The sequence below is a fragment of the Thamnophis elegans genome, chromosome 9 (genome assembly GCF_009769535.1).
Source record: "Thamnophis elegans isolate rThaEle1 chromosome 9, rThaEle1.pri, whole genome shotgun sequence".
NCBI classification, from domain to species: domain Eukaryota; kingdom Metazoa; phylum Chordata; class Lepidosauria; order Squamata; family Colubridae; genus Thamnophis; species Thamnophis elegans.
Window position 1 is genome coordinate 14,465,829 of NC_045549.1, and position 18,019 is coordinate 14,483,847.

Genomic DNA, 18,019 nt, shown 5'->3' on the forward strand with positions numbered 1-18,019 from the left:
CAGCGTTGAAAAAAGTGAGTTATGACCGTTTTTCACACTTAAAAACTTTGCAGCACCTCCGGTGGTCAAAATTTGGATGCTTAGCAACTGACTCACATTTATGATGGCTGCAGTGTCCCGAGTTCATGTGATCCTCTTTTGCGACCTTCTGACAAGCAAAATCAATGGGGAAGCCAGATTCACTTAACAACCACCTTACTAACTTATCAACTGCAGTGATTCACTTAGCAACTGTGGGAAGAAAAGCCGTAAAATGCGGCAAAGCTTACTTAACAAATGTCTCACTTAACAACAGACATTTTGGGCTCAATTGCGGTCATATGTTGAGAACTTCTTGTATTGTCGTAACTCAAGGATGTACCAAATGTTTTAGAACAGTGTTTCTCAACCTTTAAGATGTGTGGACTTCAACTCCCAGAATCCCCCAGTCTACCAGCATTCTAAACATTGTTTCTGATGCCTATGGAGTTTCTTGGTCATCCAGGTCATGGTTGACCCAAAGGTGCTTTTTCCAGAGCTGAAGAAGCTTCTTGTATGAGAAGCAAAAGATCTTCAATGAAAAACCAGAAAGTCCAGTTGCCTCTTGAAAAAGCACCTTTGGGACATTGTTTCGGATGCTTCATTCTCCAGAGCAACTCAGAAAATCAAGGTATACCCTAGGGCAGGGGTCCGCAATCTGTAGCTCTGGAGCCGCATGTGGCTTTTTCCTCCCTCTGCTGCGGCTCCGTCACCGGTCAGCACCACAATTTTGAGAGGAGCGTCCGATGGGGGGGGGGGGGGGAGAGAAGCACAGTGCGCCAGGAGAAGACTCTATGGCAAGGGGAGGGTTTTCCAATTGTCTCCACAATTGATAGGGCTTTTGGTTATGAGAGGTATGAGAGGTAGAGGAAAAAGTATGCCGCGCTAGGAGGAGACTCTATGGTAGTGGAACTGAACTTCCGGTCAGCTCCAGAATTGAATAGAGGGCTTCTGGTTAGGACCTTTATGGCTCCCGGTGTTTTCTGTGGGAAATGGGTCCAAATGGCTCTTTGAGTGTTTAAGTTTACAGACCTCTGCCCGAGGGCCATGATGGTGAATCTATGGCACGTGTGCCGAAGTTGGCACACAGAGCCCTCTCTGTGGGCACGTGTGCTGTCACCAGCTGTGCTTCTGCTTTCTGGTCTTTGCGGGTGCCGGACCACTGGAAAGCGGCTTGAAAACTGCTGAAAATGCCCCCAAAATAACCCCCCCCCCCAATAGCCTGGAAATGGCTGAAAAACAGCCTGAAAATGGCCCCAAAATTGAATTGATGAACAATTGGCAAGCAACAACAGAGGAAGTCTGGACTTGACTTCTTAATACAATACAATACGATAGCAGAGTTGGAAGGGACCTTGGAGGTCTTCTAGTCCAACCCACTGCCTAGGCAGGAAACCCTATACCGTTTCAGACAAATGACTATCCAACATCTTCTTAAAGACTTCCAGTGTTGGGGCATTCACAACTTCTGGAGGCAAGTTGTTCCACTGATTAATTGTTCTAACTGTCAGGAAATTTCTCCTCAGTTCTAAGTTGCTTCTCTCCTTGATTAGTTTCCACCCATTGCTTCTTATTCTACAGTCAGGTGCCTTGGAGAATAGTTTGACTCCCTCTTCTTTGTGGCAGCCCCTGAGATATTGGAGCACTGCTAATATCTAATTATATTATTATTATTAATAATAATAATAATAATAACAACAATAATAACTAATATCAGAAGTACAATCAAAAGTTTGCAGACAAACATCTGCCTACAAACCCTGCTATGGGTACAAAAATGTCTTAACCCCATGTTTACGACTTTCTCCTCACAACTTACACTTGCACATTTATTTGTATCTGCTAATCCTGTTCCCAAGATAATATTGGAAGTAGAAGGTCACTCAGTTTAACCATTAGTTACTGGATAACTAGACTCCAAGTTATCTAAAAGGTCATAAAAAGCATTCTAATGAAGATAAATGCTTTATTTACGGGAGACCTCAAATCAACTCCTTTTTATCACAAGTCGGTGCTCCTAATGTGTTTATGTGGAGAGTGTTGGTTCAGCTTCTGTTGCTTTCCTGGAGAGACGGACGCTGCTATTCAGCTTCTAGCTTCGTTTCTTAAAAGAATTACAACCCAAAGGAGAACTGTGGTAGACAACTTGGACAAGACACATCTGTTTATTATATGCAGTTTGGCAACCCTCCCTAGATGGGTAAGATAAAAAAAAAATGAGGTCAAAGGAAGGAATGACTGATGCTGTCTTTCAGCCGAGCTGCGCCCTTCTTTTGAATTCAACAGTAGCATGTTAATACAGACCCAACCTTACGTTGCATAAGAGAGTATGAGTTAGGTTACTAAGCAAGCCACAAATAGTTACCACAGAACTATTTCTAAAAAACTGGTTGAATGTCAACAGCCTATGGCTATAAGTACTTCAGGAAGAAAGCCAAGATTTTTCTTCAGCGTTGGCAAAAACAAAACAGAGCAACCCCACTCTGCTTCCTGACAATGCCGTGTTTTCCCCAAAATACGACCTACTCAGAAAGTAAGTCCTAGCTTGATTTTTACACGTGCGCCCAATATAAGTCCTACCCCTCAAAATAAGCCCTAATGAAGACCCGACCACTCCAGGATGCACGGGTAAAAATTAAGCTAGAGTGGGGAGGGGTGGATCTGCCCTACTACTCACTTTAGGATAGTTGCAGCCAGGCCTCGCAGACCTCGGCCCATTTCTTCTGCAGCCAGCAAGGCTTTCCAGAAGGCCTCTGTAGCCGATTGTGACCCGACAAATGCTCGCCCAACAAATGCGCGCCGACAAAACCGCACCCACTAAAGCGCGCCGACAAAAGCGCGATTAGGGTTTTTAGGTTAGGATTAGGGTAAGGGTAGTTAATGTTGTTACCATTGTTTTCGCGTTGTTTTCGATGGCGCGGTTTTGTCGGCGTGGTTTTGTCGGGCGCGCATTTGTGGGTGAACCGTAGCCGATAACAGAGGTCTCTTATTGAAGAATTTCCTGAAAGCCTCTGATAGTGAAAAGTCCGGGGCGATGCACGCAAGTGAGGTGAATCAGTGGATGACTCCCCCGCCCCCCAATAAGACCTGGTGCCTTTTTTGGTGGCAAAAAAAAGTATAAGATGGGGTCTTACTTTCGAGGAAACATGGTATGTATTCAAACTTGAGTGCTATTTTCAACAAGCCGTAGGTCTGAACAGACTCTGAAAACTATTCCTGTTTGGGTAATGGTGGTGGTTATTTCTTAAGGTAAAGGTTTCCCCTGACCAGTCATGTCTGACCCTTGGGAGTGGTGCTCATCTCTGTTTCTTAGCCAACAGATCCGAGAGTCTGAAGATGCTTCCGCGGTTATGTGACCAGAATGACTTATAGGCTAAGGTGCACAGAATGCCGTTAGCTCCCCACTGAAGTGGTACCTATTTATCCACTCGCATTTGTATGCTTTGTGGCTGCTAGGTCAGCGGGAGCTGCGGTGAGTAATGGGAACTCATCCTGTCATGCGGCATTCGGGTCTCGAACCTAGGATGTCAGCTTTCCAGCTGACAAGCTTAGCATCTTTAACAGCTTAGCCATCATGCCCCTCTTCATGGGTAACTTCTCAAAATAATTTTGTATTCACCCTAAGTGACCCAGTGAGCTGTTTTTAAAACTATGTTTTTTTAAAAAAAGATCTCTAAAGATTTGCCATACTTTCTGGAAAGGATAGTTTTGCTCGGTGGACTAGACTGTGCAATTAATATGTATAACTTTACATTCCTTAAGAGTATATTTCATTTAATTCTATGTAACGTACCTCCAGGGAGACCGTCACGGAATTGTACCACATGCTACAAAGCTGTAGTCCCATCTCTAACAGGTCACTGCTACTTTGCTACCTTAACTATTTGTTACAGATTTTGGATTAGATTTAATATATGAAGTAGTAATCTTATGCAAGTTGTTTAATTTTCACTAAAGACAGTGAAACTTCATTCTGGATGCTAGTCTCAGATTTTGAGAAATGAGTAGTGATTAGTATTGTCCTATAGTATTGTCCTATGGGACAATTGTCCTATGGGGGGGGGGGGAAGCTTTGCAAAATGGTAAGTTTACTTTATTACTTAGCACTGCTTCTTTTTGTCAAAAAGCACTTGAGCCATGAACTTTCCAGCTGACAAGTTCAGAGTCTTCAACCACCCTGTTATATGGCATAGCTAATGAAATTATTTTTGAAATTCACGTTATTTTATCTTTATCATGCCATAAATTTCCATGCCATCCAAACATCAGATTATGAATGCTAGGTAAGCTCCCTGTTGGGAGAGCGAGTACGTTCAGCGAAGTGTTGTGAGAGTTGTGTTGGAGAACACACAAACCAGCTTATAGAGACACTGCAGTTTAAATAGGCTTTTACTTTCGTGGAAATAGAGGTATCAGAGTCCATCAAACAGTTCAAGTCATACACGGATAAGACAGTCAGTCATCAACATCTTTCAGTTAAGGGATAATCCAAATAACATAGTCTAGTATCATATAATCAGTTCAGTACTCCAAGTTTGCTAGCAGTTGCAAAACTTACAATAGCTCATGGCACTCAGATCAGATCAGCCCAGCATCTAACAGAGAGCTAACAGTCATTCTGGCTCCCTCTTATGGCCGATTGAGGAAAACAGCAACCAATCACATTTTACAGTATGATTTAAAGAAACAGGTACAAACATGGTTACATGATTTATATATTGCCAACCCAACTGTTAGAATTATATTCCTAACAATGAACTTCAAGCTCTAAAAGTCTCTGCGTTCTCAGGAACACCTATGGTTTCATCCAAAACAAACAGCAGGCAGTGAAATAGAATTACAAATCCAGTTAACCCAACCCTCCTCCTTCCAAGATTATAGAAAGAAGAGTATTAGAATTAATAAATTAGAATTGTAAGATGGTCAGAGTCATTTGGCTGAGATGGGTGCCTATAAAATCAAATAAATAATGATGTAACTTGAGAGAGAGAGAGAGAGAGAGAGAGAGAGAGACAGAGACAGAGACAGAGAGAGAGAGACAGAGAGAGAGAGAGAGACAGAGACTAAAATGTAATTGCATTTATAACTGTTGTGAAGGATATCAGAAGCCACTGCTTTGTATCTTTTTTTCTATTGTTTAACTTCTTTTTCTTTTTTCTTTTTCTTTTTCTCTTTACATTAATTTATAGGAGTTTGTATCTTCTTTTTAAAAGGTTTCAGGAATTATTATATAACAAAAAAAAAACCCCCAGAGAAGTGAAGTTCAAAGTGCTTGTTATTGGGCTTATCTGGAAGAAACAGGCATAAATAACAAATCTGCAATCCAGGTTAAAAACAAGTGACTATAATGACACCAGAAGACCAATTTCCTGTGTGGTCTGTATATACAGCACTTTTCTAAGTGAAGGGCCATTAAAGAACTGATGGGAGATTACATATCAGTTTAACTGGTCACAAGTCAAAAAATCAACTCCGTGACCAATACAGTCAGTGTAAAATGGGCCTGAAGCTATTTAGATTATCTTGTGTTCCAACTTAATTATTTGCAGGTGGCCATAAAAAAACCCTACTTGGTCACGTAGGCTGTTTCATCACGTTTGTGGGTTTGCTGACAGTTGCTAGAAGAATGCTGTTAGATGCTCTGGTGGACCACTCAGCTCCCAATGACTCCAATGAAACAAAACTTTAAGTGTAACAAACATTTGATGATTAGGGCCACAAATAAACATTTTGGTTTGGCCTCAGTGACAAGCAATGACTTAAAATATTTTAAGCCATATCATGCATGGGGGAAAGAGTCTTCCTCCGTGTGTGTGTGTGTGTGTGTGTGTGTGTGTGTGTGTGTGTGTGAGAGAGAGAGAGAGAGAGAGAGAGAGAGAGAGAGAGAGAGAGAGTGTTTGTGTGTGTGTGAGTGAGACAGACAGAGACAGAGACAGAGAGACAGAGAGAGAGCAAGCATTAATGTTTTTAAAATGTGCTAAGCCAGGGCATATCCTACTATTATTATTTATTTTCTGCCTCTAAAACTTTTGGGAACTGTAAGGCATATTTCAGAAAAGTACCGTATTTTTCAGACTATAAGAGCCACCGGAGTATAAGATGCACCAAGATTTTGAAGAGGTAAATTAAAAAACAAACGTTTTTGCCCTCTCCGGCCCCCGGAGAGGAACACTCTGCAGGCCTCCCAAATGGGGCATGTAGAGAGTTTGAAAGGCCTGCAAAGTGGTCCTGGGGGCTGGGGAGGGCAAAAATGAGCAAAAAAGGTTTGTTTTTTGCTCATTTTTACCCAGGAGCACTTTACAGGCCTCCCAAACCCTCCGTGTGTCCATTTTTGCAAAAAACAGAATGCGCGGGGGCAGGATTTTGGGAGGCCAAAAGGCTGTATACAGTCTACGCACCTAGATTTTCAACCTTTTTTTTGGGGGGGGGAGGTGTGTCTTATACTCTGAAAAATATGTACTCACTCTGGGCTCCCATACACAAAAAGGAGAAAGAGAGGCCACCTCCAGCATAGGTGAAAGCTTTGATCTGCTGTGATAGGGAATATCAAATGGTGGGATCCAGAGGGTAGCAGCATATAAAACTTGCATTTATGCTTTCCATTGGCAACTTATACCAGATCACGTCTTCAATCACATCTCTATTGAATCCTACTTCTTTCCTCCATTCAGCTGACTCATTGAGTCATCTGTCTATACCTGGATGGCAACTTCCACCAACCCTAATATCATGGCTATTTGCCAGTTGGTTAAGGATGATGGGATGCAAGAAAAGCTCTGAAATGCTGAACAACCAATGGAAAAGGGCATATGCAATTGGAAGGAAAGGCCCCCCACTTTCAAATCGGGATTAACTAGATATATCTTAAGGCAGGGGTGTCAGATCCAGTCAGAGGGACTGTCCTGGAAAATGTAAGGGGCTGTCCCATGTTGCTTTGGCCCGGACAACCTGCATTGCTTTGGCTCTGTCTACCCAATGCAAAGAGGAAACATTCCAGCAGTTTGGGGGGGGGGGTGTCAAGCTGGCCATGCCCACCCAGCTGGCCACGCCCAGTAAGTGGCATCAAGCTAGCCATGCCCACCCAGCCACCCAAAGTCAACTACAGCCCTGATGTGGCCCTCAATGAAATTGAGTTTGACACCCAATGATTATATATGTATACTTTTTTGTTCTCTCTTTTAAAAAAAGGAGGAAGATATATGTTAAAATTAAATATGTATATTGAAAAGGAATTATAAATACCATCAACATAAAATGGAGCTCGCTCAGAAGCTGAAATACACCAAGTAAATGAGATGAAGAGTGTCAAGTAGAGGAGAGCGGTAAGGGAAGAAGAGAGGGCAGGGGGGGAAGACGAGAAGAGAAAGGAGGAGTGGAAAGGGGAAAGAGGAAAAGGAGAGAGGAAGGGGAAGTAGAGAAGAGAAGGCTGATAGAGGGAAGAAAGGAGGTAGGGAGGGGAAGGAGAGAAGGAAAAGAAAGTGATAAATGTGGTGTATGGAGAGCAGAAGAGCCAATAATTGTTTTTAGCAGTTGATGGTAAGATGAATTGATGTAAACATTTAATAACACAGTATGATGTTGGCTATGTAATAGTATAGATGTGGTTATACATTATGAAAATGAAAAAATAAAAAACTTTATATATATATATATATATATATGTTTGTGTGTGTGTGTGTGTATGTGTATATGCGTGTATATGTATGTATGTATGTGTGTATATATATATATATATGTGTGTGTGTGTGTGTGTATATATATATGTTGTATTTGTTGCCTTTGTGACACTAAATATGTGTGTGTGTGTGTGTGTGTGTGTTTATGTGAAAGAAATTGAGTTTGACACCTCTGTCTTAAGGGCGGAGGTGTGAAGGGGAAGATTGTAATATGACATAAGAGGTTAAGACCAAAACATTTGATGGGACTTCCTTCAGGAAGTCCATTTTTACCCTACACAAGGAAATAAACCGGAGAGCCAGTTTGGTGCGATGGTAAAAGTGCAGGCCTAGAAACAAGGAGACAGTGAATTTTAATCTTGCTTTAAGCATCAAAGGCATCTGGGTAACTTTGGGCCAGTTACTCTCTCAGTGCAACCCATCCCACAAGGTTGTTGTGGGGTAAACAGAAGGACGAGGAAGGAGTGTTATGTATGTTTGCTGTGCTGAGTTACTTATAAAGTAATAAAGGCAGTATAAAAATATAATAAATACATGATAGTTCAATTCTATTGTATTAATGAATGATTAACCATTGAACCTAACTAATAATCATGACAACAAACACTCTCTTTCATACACAGCAATCTGTTGGCATTATAAAAGCACTTATGCTATGTTTACCACCATGAGTTTCAAAGCATAAGTAATGTTATAGCCAAGCCAAGTTTGATAAGAGTAAGAATATTTTCCTCGGAAGAAGAAAGGAGAAGAAACCATATGCTAAACTCTTTCTGGGCCTGTTTTGTCATAACAGCTTACTCCTTTTCTCATCAGTTCCTTAAGATAAATGATAAGGCTCTGGAGGATTTCAGAAGGGCACTATTCCAATGCGCAAACAGGGTGATTAAATGTTCTGCTATACAAAAGAATTCCCTTGCACAATGCACATAATTTTATCTACTTAAATTTATTAGCTACTGGAATCTGCCAAGGAAAAGATTAAATCAGAAACCCTGAATATTAGTTTTCTGTGGGATAGATATTTCATTAAGTGAATTTTCACCTAATGTTTTGAAACACTTCTGTCTTGGTGCTAGACCAGAAGTATCCAAACTTAGCAACTTTCAGAGTGTGGACTTCAACTCCCAGAATTCCTCAGCCAGCCATGCTGAGGGCCATGCTCGAATTGAGGAATTCTAGGGGTTGACATCCATAGTTTTTAAAGGTGCTAAATTTGGAGACCCCTGCCACTAGGTCATAGATTCCTCCACTGCAGAGATCAAAAAGCTTCAGATATGGATGATCTTCAACATCCAGAACCACCAATGGGGAGGGGATGGCATGACCTACAACAGTGTTGGTGAAACTTTTCGGCACAGAGTGGTGAAACTTTTCGGCACAGAGTGGTGAAACTTTTCGGCACAGAGTGCCAAAACGGGAGCCTACGTGCGTGCTAGAAACCAGAAGAGCAGCCACCCGATGAGCATGCGCATGCCGCGCAGCTGCTCTTCCAGTTTCCGCATGCCACCTGGTCTTCTGGTTTCTGGCACACATGTGTGCACAAAGACCAGGTGGCTTGGTTGCATGCGCACACTGGAAACCGGAAGAGCAGCTGCCCAGTGTGCATATGCGTACTGGGAAGATGATCTTCCAGTTTCTCATGTGCACATGTGCACTGACCAGCTGGTCTGCACATGCACATGCACGCCAGAAACTGGAAGACCAGGTGGCACACTGGAAATTGGAAGAGCATCCGGCTGGCACTCTAACGCACATTAAGACCAGCTGGCTGGTGCGCCAGAACCCAGAAGAGCAACATGCGACAGCTTGCATGCCCAGAAAGATGGCTCTGCGTGACACTTCCAGCATGCATGCCATTGGTTCGCCATCATGGACCTACAAGATCAACCTCATCTGAAAGGGAGCATAGCGAGAATTCAGATAAATTTGGGAGATCAATGGGTTTCTGACAGAAATCTGAACTATTCTGCACCATACTTTCTCTCAGCTCAAATATAGTAAATGCCAAAGTTAATAGCAGTTAATAATAAACTAAAAGTTAATTTAAGAGAGTTTTAAGAGAAACATCCATTTACAAAACAAAACAGGAAGACTGCTTCTTGAACACATGGCACTCCCACTGACTTCTAAGCTAAACATTTCACTACAAAAAAAAAAGGCAAATGAAGATTTTTCAGCACAGAAAAGCTACTAGCGTATTTCATATATTTTGAAATAAGTTTTCAGCTGAAGGCTGATAAACAGGCACTTTGTGTACATTGGTCAGGATTGTCAAGCAATTAAAAAGAAAGGTATGTTTTGCACAAACCAAAGTTATTCATTAAAAAAAAAAAACCAACCAACCAAATTAATGCAATCAAAATGAAGGGTTTTTTTGGGAGAATATGACATTTGCAAAACAGAATCTGGTTTGTTGGTCAATCTCTGAATTTTTCTTACTGCTCTAAAGGAAAGGTACGCAAGCAATTTTTAATGTATTTTTTCTTACCCTAACATTCAAAAGCTCCAAAAATTATGTAAGAAGCAATATTAACATTACATCACTTTATTCTTTTTTCAGATTACAATCTTTATGTGTAATATTTAAAGAAGGCAAAGGAACATGCTCTAATAAGTATGCTTGTAAATTCAGCCTGGCCATCACGTTAAGCAATTATTAATGTGTTTACAAACTTGTAAACTATCTTTTAAACTACCGTTTTATATAGTTTACTATACTATATTCTATTTTGTACAAATTTTTACTCGCAATTTCAACTACACACAAGAGAAGAAACAATTGTCCTAAGTTAAATAATCACAAATAACCTCAAGGCAACTTGGAGAAGGAACAGTTGGCAAGAAAGATCAACAGAGTAATATTTCATAGAGCAAACACTTGTTCCTAGCTGCCTGCTCCGCTTGCAGTATAATGTTACATCATAATAAATTGCACTCCACTCTTGGACATGTGTACTGAACACTGCTTAATTAAAAGATAATTTATTTCTATCTAACTGTATCTAACCCCGAAGGAGAAAACATCTATAGGCTTGTGAAAAAAAAGAAGCAAAAAAGGAGAAAAATGTGCATTCTTTGCTCCTTGTAAAAACTCTTTTTCTTCCCCAAGCTTAAAACTCCGTATTTAGATTCGTACAAATGCACATTAGTTCCACCTATAGTGACCTAGAATTAAGGTGAATTTTCCTGACAGTGAGAACAATTAACCAGTGGAAGGGTTTTGCCTTCAGAAGTTGTGAGTGCTCCATCACTGGAGGCTTTTGAGAAGAGATTGGACGGACAGTCACTTGTCTGGAATGGTAGTGTCTCCTGCCTGAGCAAGGGGCTGGACTAGAAGACCTCCAAGGTCCCTTCCAGCACTGTCATTTTGTTATTCTGTAAAATATCATTTATATTTATTAATAGGAAAAGCCAAACACATGTATTTCTACAAGTCCAGTAAACAAGACAGGAAATAAGAAGCAATCCATAACAGGGGTAGCAAAACATCTGTAACAACAGCCTCAATCCAATATGACCTTGTTTTAGGAGCCAATTCCATTTAGCATACAATAGTATAGGACTACCGTACACAACTAAACCAACACATCTAAACGACCAAAGATCAAGGGGACAGTTCATACAGAAAGGGACAGTTCGATCTCCCAACAAAAGGTGTTTTTTTTTTGGCCTGATAACATATTTCAGAGTGGAAGAAGCTTCTCGTGGGAGAAGCGAAACGCCTTCAAAGAAAAACCAGAAAGTCCACTTGCCTCTTGGGGGGGAAAAAGCACCTTTGGGACCTTTTGTGTGTGTGGATTTTGCAGGCAGCTTGGCGAGGGTTTTGCATCCACACCCGCCTTCAAAACGGACAGAAAACCCCAAGAAGTTTAAGGATCCCCCCTCCTTTTTTTTTTACCTTTGCAGAGAGACGATCTCCAAAGCCATGCCGGAGAAAATGCACCGGGAGAGCGCGAGCGAGCTGGTCCTTGGAGCTTTTTGATTCCTTCCGCCTCTTGCAGCGGAGCTGGCTGCTTCTCCACCACGCCCCTCCGCACGATCGCCTTTGCCCGCAGGCACCAGCCGCCTGTCAAGACTTCCCTGCAAAGGAAAGCCAGCTGGCTTCGCCTTCCCGCTCCGTCAATCGGCTGCCAAGGTCTGGCCCGCACGCCTGGGGCCAAGCCTCGACTGGGCGGCTTGCCTTGCGCAGGAGCGCGGAGAGAGCGCCAGGTACCAGCCGGGCAGCAGGAAGCTTCCCCCTTTTCTGGCCACGGAGATACCGCGCTCCCCCCGCTCCGCTCCTCTTTCAACCCCGGCCTCCTGCAGTCAATTAGCTGCCGCAACCGGGGACAGCCGGTTCAGCCGATCCGCTCCCCCGAGTAACTTGAAACTTTTCCTTCGCCCGCTTGTCAGTGCGGCCAATCGTGGATTGGGGCGCCGGAGCTGGAGAGGGCAGGCGGGACGATCCTCCCCTTCCTCCGCCCCCCCGTTTTTTGGAGGCGTGGGGACTGCAGAAACCACCCTCTCCCCCCGGGCACAGCCAGAGGGGTTGGATTTGCAACCAGGCGCCCGCTGCTATTTCCGTCGGCCCTTCGTTTTAACCCGCGTCGCCTTTCTTGGGAGGGTTCAAGGAGGCGCGTGTGGATGTGTGTCACGCACACACATGTGGTGGGGCTATGAAACAGTTTGGCCCAAGCGGGGGCGATTAAGGGGTGATCTAAGTCCATCTCTCTTGTCCCCCCCCCCCACCGCCCGGCCTCCGAATCGTTAAGCACTCTGCCCCGCTCCCGAAATCGTGGGCAGTGGATTATGGTTACTGTAGTCCAGCCCCCATCCTATAAAATTCTCTCTGCTTTCAGGAGGGCGCCGCAGCCATGCCCGGGGGAAAGAGGGCGTGATTATGCAACAGGGAAGAGAACCCGGGGCGCGGGGAGCATAGAGTGATCAGGTTGGAAGGGACCTTTGAGGTCGTCTAGTCCAACCCCCTGCTCAGGCAGGAGACCCTAAAAAAGAAACAAACCCATTTGTTCTAGGGTTCTGCCGTTTGTTCTGGGCAAGGGCTTTCCTCGGTATGGGTATATATATATCTTTGCTGCCCAAAAGAACCCATTCTGCCATGGGGAGGAAGCCGCAGATCACTGGCCCACCAGCTGCGTTTGGATACAGGGGCGCCTGGGCGCGTTGGGACTGCGGGCGGCTAGTCTGCCTATTGCATGGCACGAGGAGAGGGGAAAATCTCCTGCCCTCCTCCTGGAGATGATTGATTCAAATGAAAGAGGGAAGAAAATGGAAACCCCCCCCCCCCAAAAAAAAATATCCTGCCGCCTTGGGTCCAAAGTTCTTAGCTAGCCGCTTTGGGCCGAAGGAGGAGAGCATCCCACACGCTTCCCATTCATAGAGCTGTCTTTGCGCGCCGCGGGACTTTTGCCACAAGCCAATTGACATCACGTCAAGCACGTTGCTCTCATTCCCCGGCGGGGAGGAGGGAGAGAGGCCGGAGGAAGCAGACGTGATGAGGACACGCATCACACATAACAGCCTGTCCCCTTCGCCGCCTTCCAAGCAGTGCCTTAGGTATCAAGCGGGGCTCACGGTGAGGCGAGTTGCTGGAAAAGCCACATTTGAAACTTTCCAACTTTCCTCCCCTAGCAGATCAAAACTAGCTGGGTAAAGACAATTAAAAAAAAAAGATCTAATTCATGATACAATCCAGCTGCACGCCCATATTAATAATAAACCACTCCATTACCTGTTGGTTTTAATGTGTTTTTCATTACTGGCGCTTTCCTCTTGTATCTTTTTGCCATTAATTTTCTTGCAAATAGTTTGATCATTGCTGGGTTTTGCAGAGGATGGCAAACAGAATAAGTAAACCCGAGATAAAAAAAAATCTAATAATATTTTACAAACCTAAATAAGAAGTTTAACATTCAAAAGTTGTAGATTTCTTGAACAAGCACTCAAAAACAGGCCCTATTAATGGGCCAAATAATTTTTTATTTATGTATTAATTTTTATGCCACTTTTAATACTTCGTAAGTAACTCAAGGCTAACACTCTACTCTTTCCTCCTATTTTCCTCACAGCAACAATCTGGTGAGGTGGGTTGGGCTGAGAGAGTGGCCCAAAGTCACCCAGTCTGTTGAAGGGGAACTAGAATTCAGTCTCCTGGTTTCTAGCCAGCACCGACAAAAGTCACTCTATTGTCTTTTGTGAAATGAGTTTACTACGTGTATTTGAACATTGGGCAAAACATTTCTAGTGTAGGTTTAGATTCTGTGTTTGCCAACAGGAGGAAAACTCCAACCTTGTAGTCCTCGGTTGAAGCACCTAGAGGTTCAATGACGTTCTAAAACAGGGGTGTCGAACTCGGCTCGTGGAACCACCTTGGAAACAGTGAAAGATTGGCCCGCGGTGCAGGGGTGAGTTCTGGCTGGTGTTACTGCCAATTCGCTCGTGGGTGCACTTTGCACACATTGGATGCATGCTGTGCACGCATGCACAGTTCAATAGAAATTGTTCTGCGCACGCACAGAACTCCCCCAAAAGATGTTGGCGGTGGCGACCGGGAACTGGTTCGGGGGCGTGGCCAGCCTGGGTCGCTGCCAGTTCTGCGGCCCAGGCAGGCATACCACTACCGCCCCACCCCCTCGGGGCTCCATTTTCACTGGCAGAGGGCTCAGGAGACCGTCATGATTGGAAACAGAGCTCGGGAGCCCGTTTTCACTGGCAGAGTGCTCAGGCTACCACAGGTGCCCCTGACAAGAGTGACGTCAAGCTGGCCTCACCCACCCTAGCCACGCCCACTCTGCCCCCCCCACCCGAGATCAAACACAACCCTGATGCGGCCCTCAATGAATGAAGTTTGATACCCCTGCTTTTATAAGGATCAAATGACCAGCTGTCTGAAAGGAATATAAATCCTTCCGTTCCCCACTGTCCTGACCCAGCTGAAAAATCTCTTGGATGAGATTCAAAGAAAAAACAAGAAAGTCCAGTTGCCTCCTGAAAAACCACCTTTGGGATAACGATGGCCTGGATGACTGAGAATCTCTACAGTCTTTGTTCATTTAATGACCAGTCAGAGTTACAATAGCATTGAAAAAAGTGACTTATGATTATTTATCATAGCTAGCAACTGTTGCATCACCATGGTTATGTGACCAAAATTCAGATTCTTGGCCACTGACTCATATTTATGATGGTTGAAGTGCCCTGTGATCACCTTTTTGTGACCTCCTGACAAGCAAAGTCAGATTCACTTTACAAACGGCGTTACTAACTTAACGGCAGAGATTCAATTTAACTGTGGCAAGGAAGGTCACAAAATGCAGCAAAATTCACTTAAGAAACATCTCATTTAACAACATAAATTTTGGGCTCAATTAAAGGCCATAAGTCAAGGACTTCTTTGCCATTTGATATGGGATAAATATGGGAAATGTGTAAAGGCTTACTTTTAGCTATCCCTTTCAGTAAATTATGTCCTTCTTAAGTCTAAGTTAGTGTGTTGTGCTTAGCAACGGTTTGTTCAACAATAGCTTAATAAAGAATTCCGGACAAAATTCACTTAACAAACATCTCGCTTAGCAACATAAATTTTGGGCTCCATTAAAGGCCATAAGTCAAGGACTTCTTTGCCATTTAATACGGGATAAATATGGGAAATGACTTACTTTTAGCTATCCCTTTCAGTAAATTATTTCCTTCTTAAGTCTAAGTTTGTGTTATGCTTAGCAACGGTTTGTTCAACAATAGCTTAATAAATAATTCCTGACAAAATTCACTTAACAAACATCTCGCTTAGCAACATAAATTTTGGGCTCCATTAAAGGCCATAAGTCAAGGACTTCTTTGCCATTTGATACGGGATAAATATGGGAAATGGCTTACTTTTAGCTATCCCTTTCAGTAAATTATTTCCTTCTTAAGTCTAAGTTTGTGTTATGCTTAGCAACGGTTTGTTCAACAATAGCTTAATAAATAATTCCTGACAAAATTCACTTAACAAACATCTCGCTTAGCAACATAAATTTTGGGCTCCATTAAAGGCCATAAGTCAAGGACTCCTTGACTTTGCCATTTGGTATGGGATAAATATGGGAAATGGGCAAAGGCTTCCTTTTAGCTATCCCTTTCAGTAAATTAGTTCCTTCTTAAGTCTAAGTTAGTGTGTCATGCTTCTCAACGGTTTGTTCAACAATAGCTTAATAAAGAATTCCTGACAATGGAGTCACATATACCACTAAACAAAATATTCCTGTCACAAGACACACATCCTGCTACACGATAAATCAGTCAACTGATCTCCAACCCTACTATGGCTCAGAAGACTGGGAAAATCCAGTGAGTCAATTATTATTTCTGCATGTGTATATCATCTTAGCAGTTGCTACATTTGCTTGCTTGCATCCTCAGTTTAAAACCTGCTTGTGAGATCTTGTAGGTCTACATGCATTCCTAGAAAAACTAAGATGCCATGTTTTGAAGGAGGAAAAGAAAGTGGAACTGATCCACTACGACCGACAGCCCAGATGGCAGATGCTGTCACATTAACGGGGGCCTTTCCCAAGAGTTTGGGAACTCTTGAGACTTCTACGAAGCTTAGGAAGCGTTCATATTTTCATATTATTTAACCCCCTAAAATATACGTAGTCCTTGATTTGCAACCATAATTGATACCTAAAGTATGATTGTAAGTCAGGGTGGACATTAAGGAGATTTACCATGTGGGCCTGACTGATTTTACGACATTTTTGCGGCAGTTATTAAGCAAATGCTGCCGTCATTATGCAAACATTGCGGTCATTAAATAAACCCAATATATACCATGGTTTGTTTTTTTTGCTGGAAACCAGAAATAAACTCAAATTTCCAGCAAAAAAAATGCCCCCAAAATTGCAGTCACGCAACTGTGAGATTCTGCAAAAAGCCGTAAAAACAGATCAGTTATCTACCACCCAAAATGAGATCATGTGCTGGGGAAGCTGTCAGAATTTTCAAACTGATCCTAATTAGTTCTGGATAGATCCACCGTAATTTTGAATAATCACAAAGTAAACCAGCCATAGATTGAGGACTACCTGTATGTCTCAGGGACGTGCAGTCACTAGAGGCAAGGGAGGCGGAGCCTCACCAGTCTCCTCAGGGAAAGGAAAGAATTTTAAATATTTTTTTTTAAATAATTAAAGCCAGGGTAGTTACTACCAGATTTCAAGTCACAGTGGCTTGGTGTCTGCTCTCAGTATTAACTAGGAGGAGGCCAGAGAACTAGGGGCCTCTTTTGCATAAGGAATTTTTCGCCTTTTAAGAGTTAAGCAAGGGTTAAAATGCGAAGAATTCCTTATGCAAATGAGGCACGTATTCTCTCGCCTCCTGTAAAGGGCATTTTTAGAGGCTTTTTAGAGTTCTCTGGGAGCAACTAGCTCAGTCTAACAGAGCTCTGGCTTTTCAAGAGGGGAGGGCAGGGCAGGGCAGGGAGAAGCAGAGTTGAAATTGTCTCTGAAACAGCTGGAAAAGGTGTGTGTGGGGAGGGGGGAGGAATTCAAAAAGTTTGATCGGAAGGCAGCAGGGGAAGGGGGGGGTATGGCAGAGGAGCTGCTTTCAAGCCTTTGGAAAATATATCCAATCCAACTTCTGTGTTTGTGTTTGAGAGTGAGTGAATGAGAGAGGGATCGAAGTTCTCTGTGTGTGTGTGTCTGTTTGAGAGAGGGGGGAGGGAGGGAGAGAGGGAGGAAGGAGGGGGAGGGAGAAGAAAAAGAATGGGAAAACTTATTTTGCAAGGGGGAAAAATGCTGTCGCTTTAAATCGGAACTGAGCATGCCTGGCTGTGGAATTCTGGGAGTTGAAGTCCACAAGTCTAAAAAGTGCCTCACCAGGTCTAAAGCTGACCGCACGTCACTGGTATGTCTCTATGCAATATTTATACTTGGTAATGGCCTATGGATATGAAAACATGTTGGGAATTAATTTTAGAAGATGTAAGAATAAAGCAAGGGTGGGGAAGGATGCTGGCTCAGGAATTCTGGGAGTTGAAGTCCACAGGTCACTAAAGGGGTTATTGTTCCTCACTCTTGGGATGAAGATTCTTAGTGAATACATAGACATGTTATTGGCAACCAATACAAAAATAATATCCCACAGGCTTCTTTCTGGATGTGTTTTCAGTTGTTCATTTTAAACTACAACTCTGATATTTCCTAGTGGCATCTCATTTAAATAATAATCCTACCTAATGATCATTTAGAGAGAACGTGAGAACATATCACATGTAGGATCTTGAAGTAGCATTGCCGGAAACCAAACTTATGGCCATAGATACCCAGATATTTACAAGACACAAA

General features: G+C 43.0%; 1 protein-coding gene across 3 annotated transcripts in view; it reads right to left on the bottom strand.

The window, feature by feature from the left end:
- FAM13A (family with sequence similarity 13 member A) overlaps positions 1-18,019 on the bottom strand; it is a 171,234-nt gene that overhangs the window by 67,045 nt on the left and 86,170 nt on the right. For 2 of the 3 annotated variants that reach the window (XM_032223959.1, XM_032223957.1), the window contains exon 1: positions 11,596-12,125. The exons of the other annotated variant lie outside the window; for it this stretch is intronic. In XM_032223959.1, coding sequence (XP_032079850.1) covers positions 11,596-11,624 — 29 coding nt within the window. In that variant the 5' untranslated portion in view covers positions 11,625-12,125. Of the gene's footprint in view, positions 1-11,595; positions 12,126-18,019 lie in introns of those variants that run through there. 3 annotated transcript variants of the gene reach the window in all.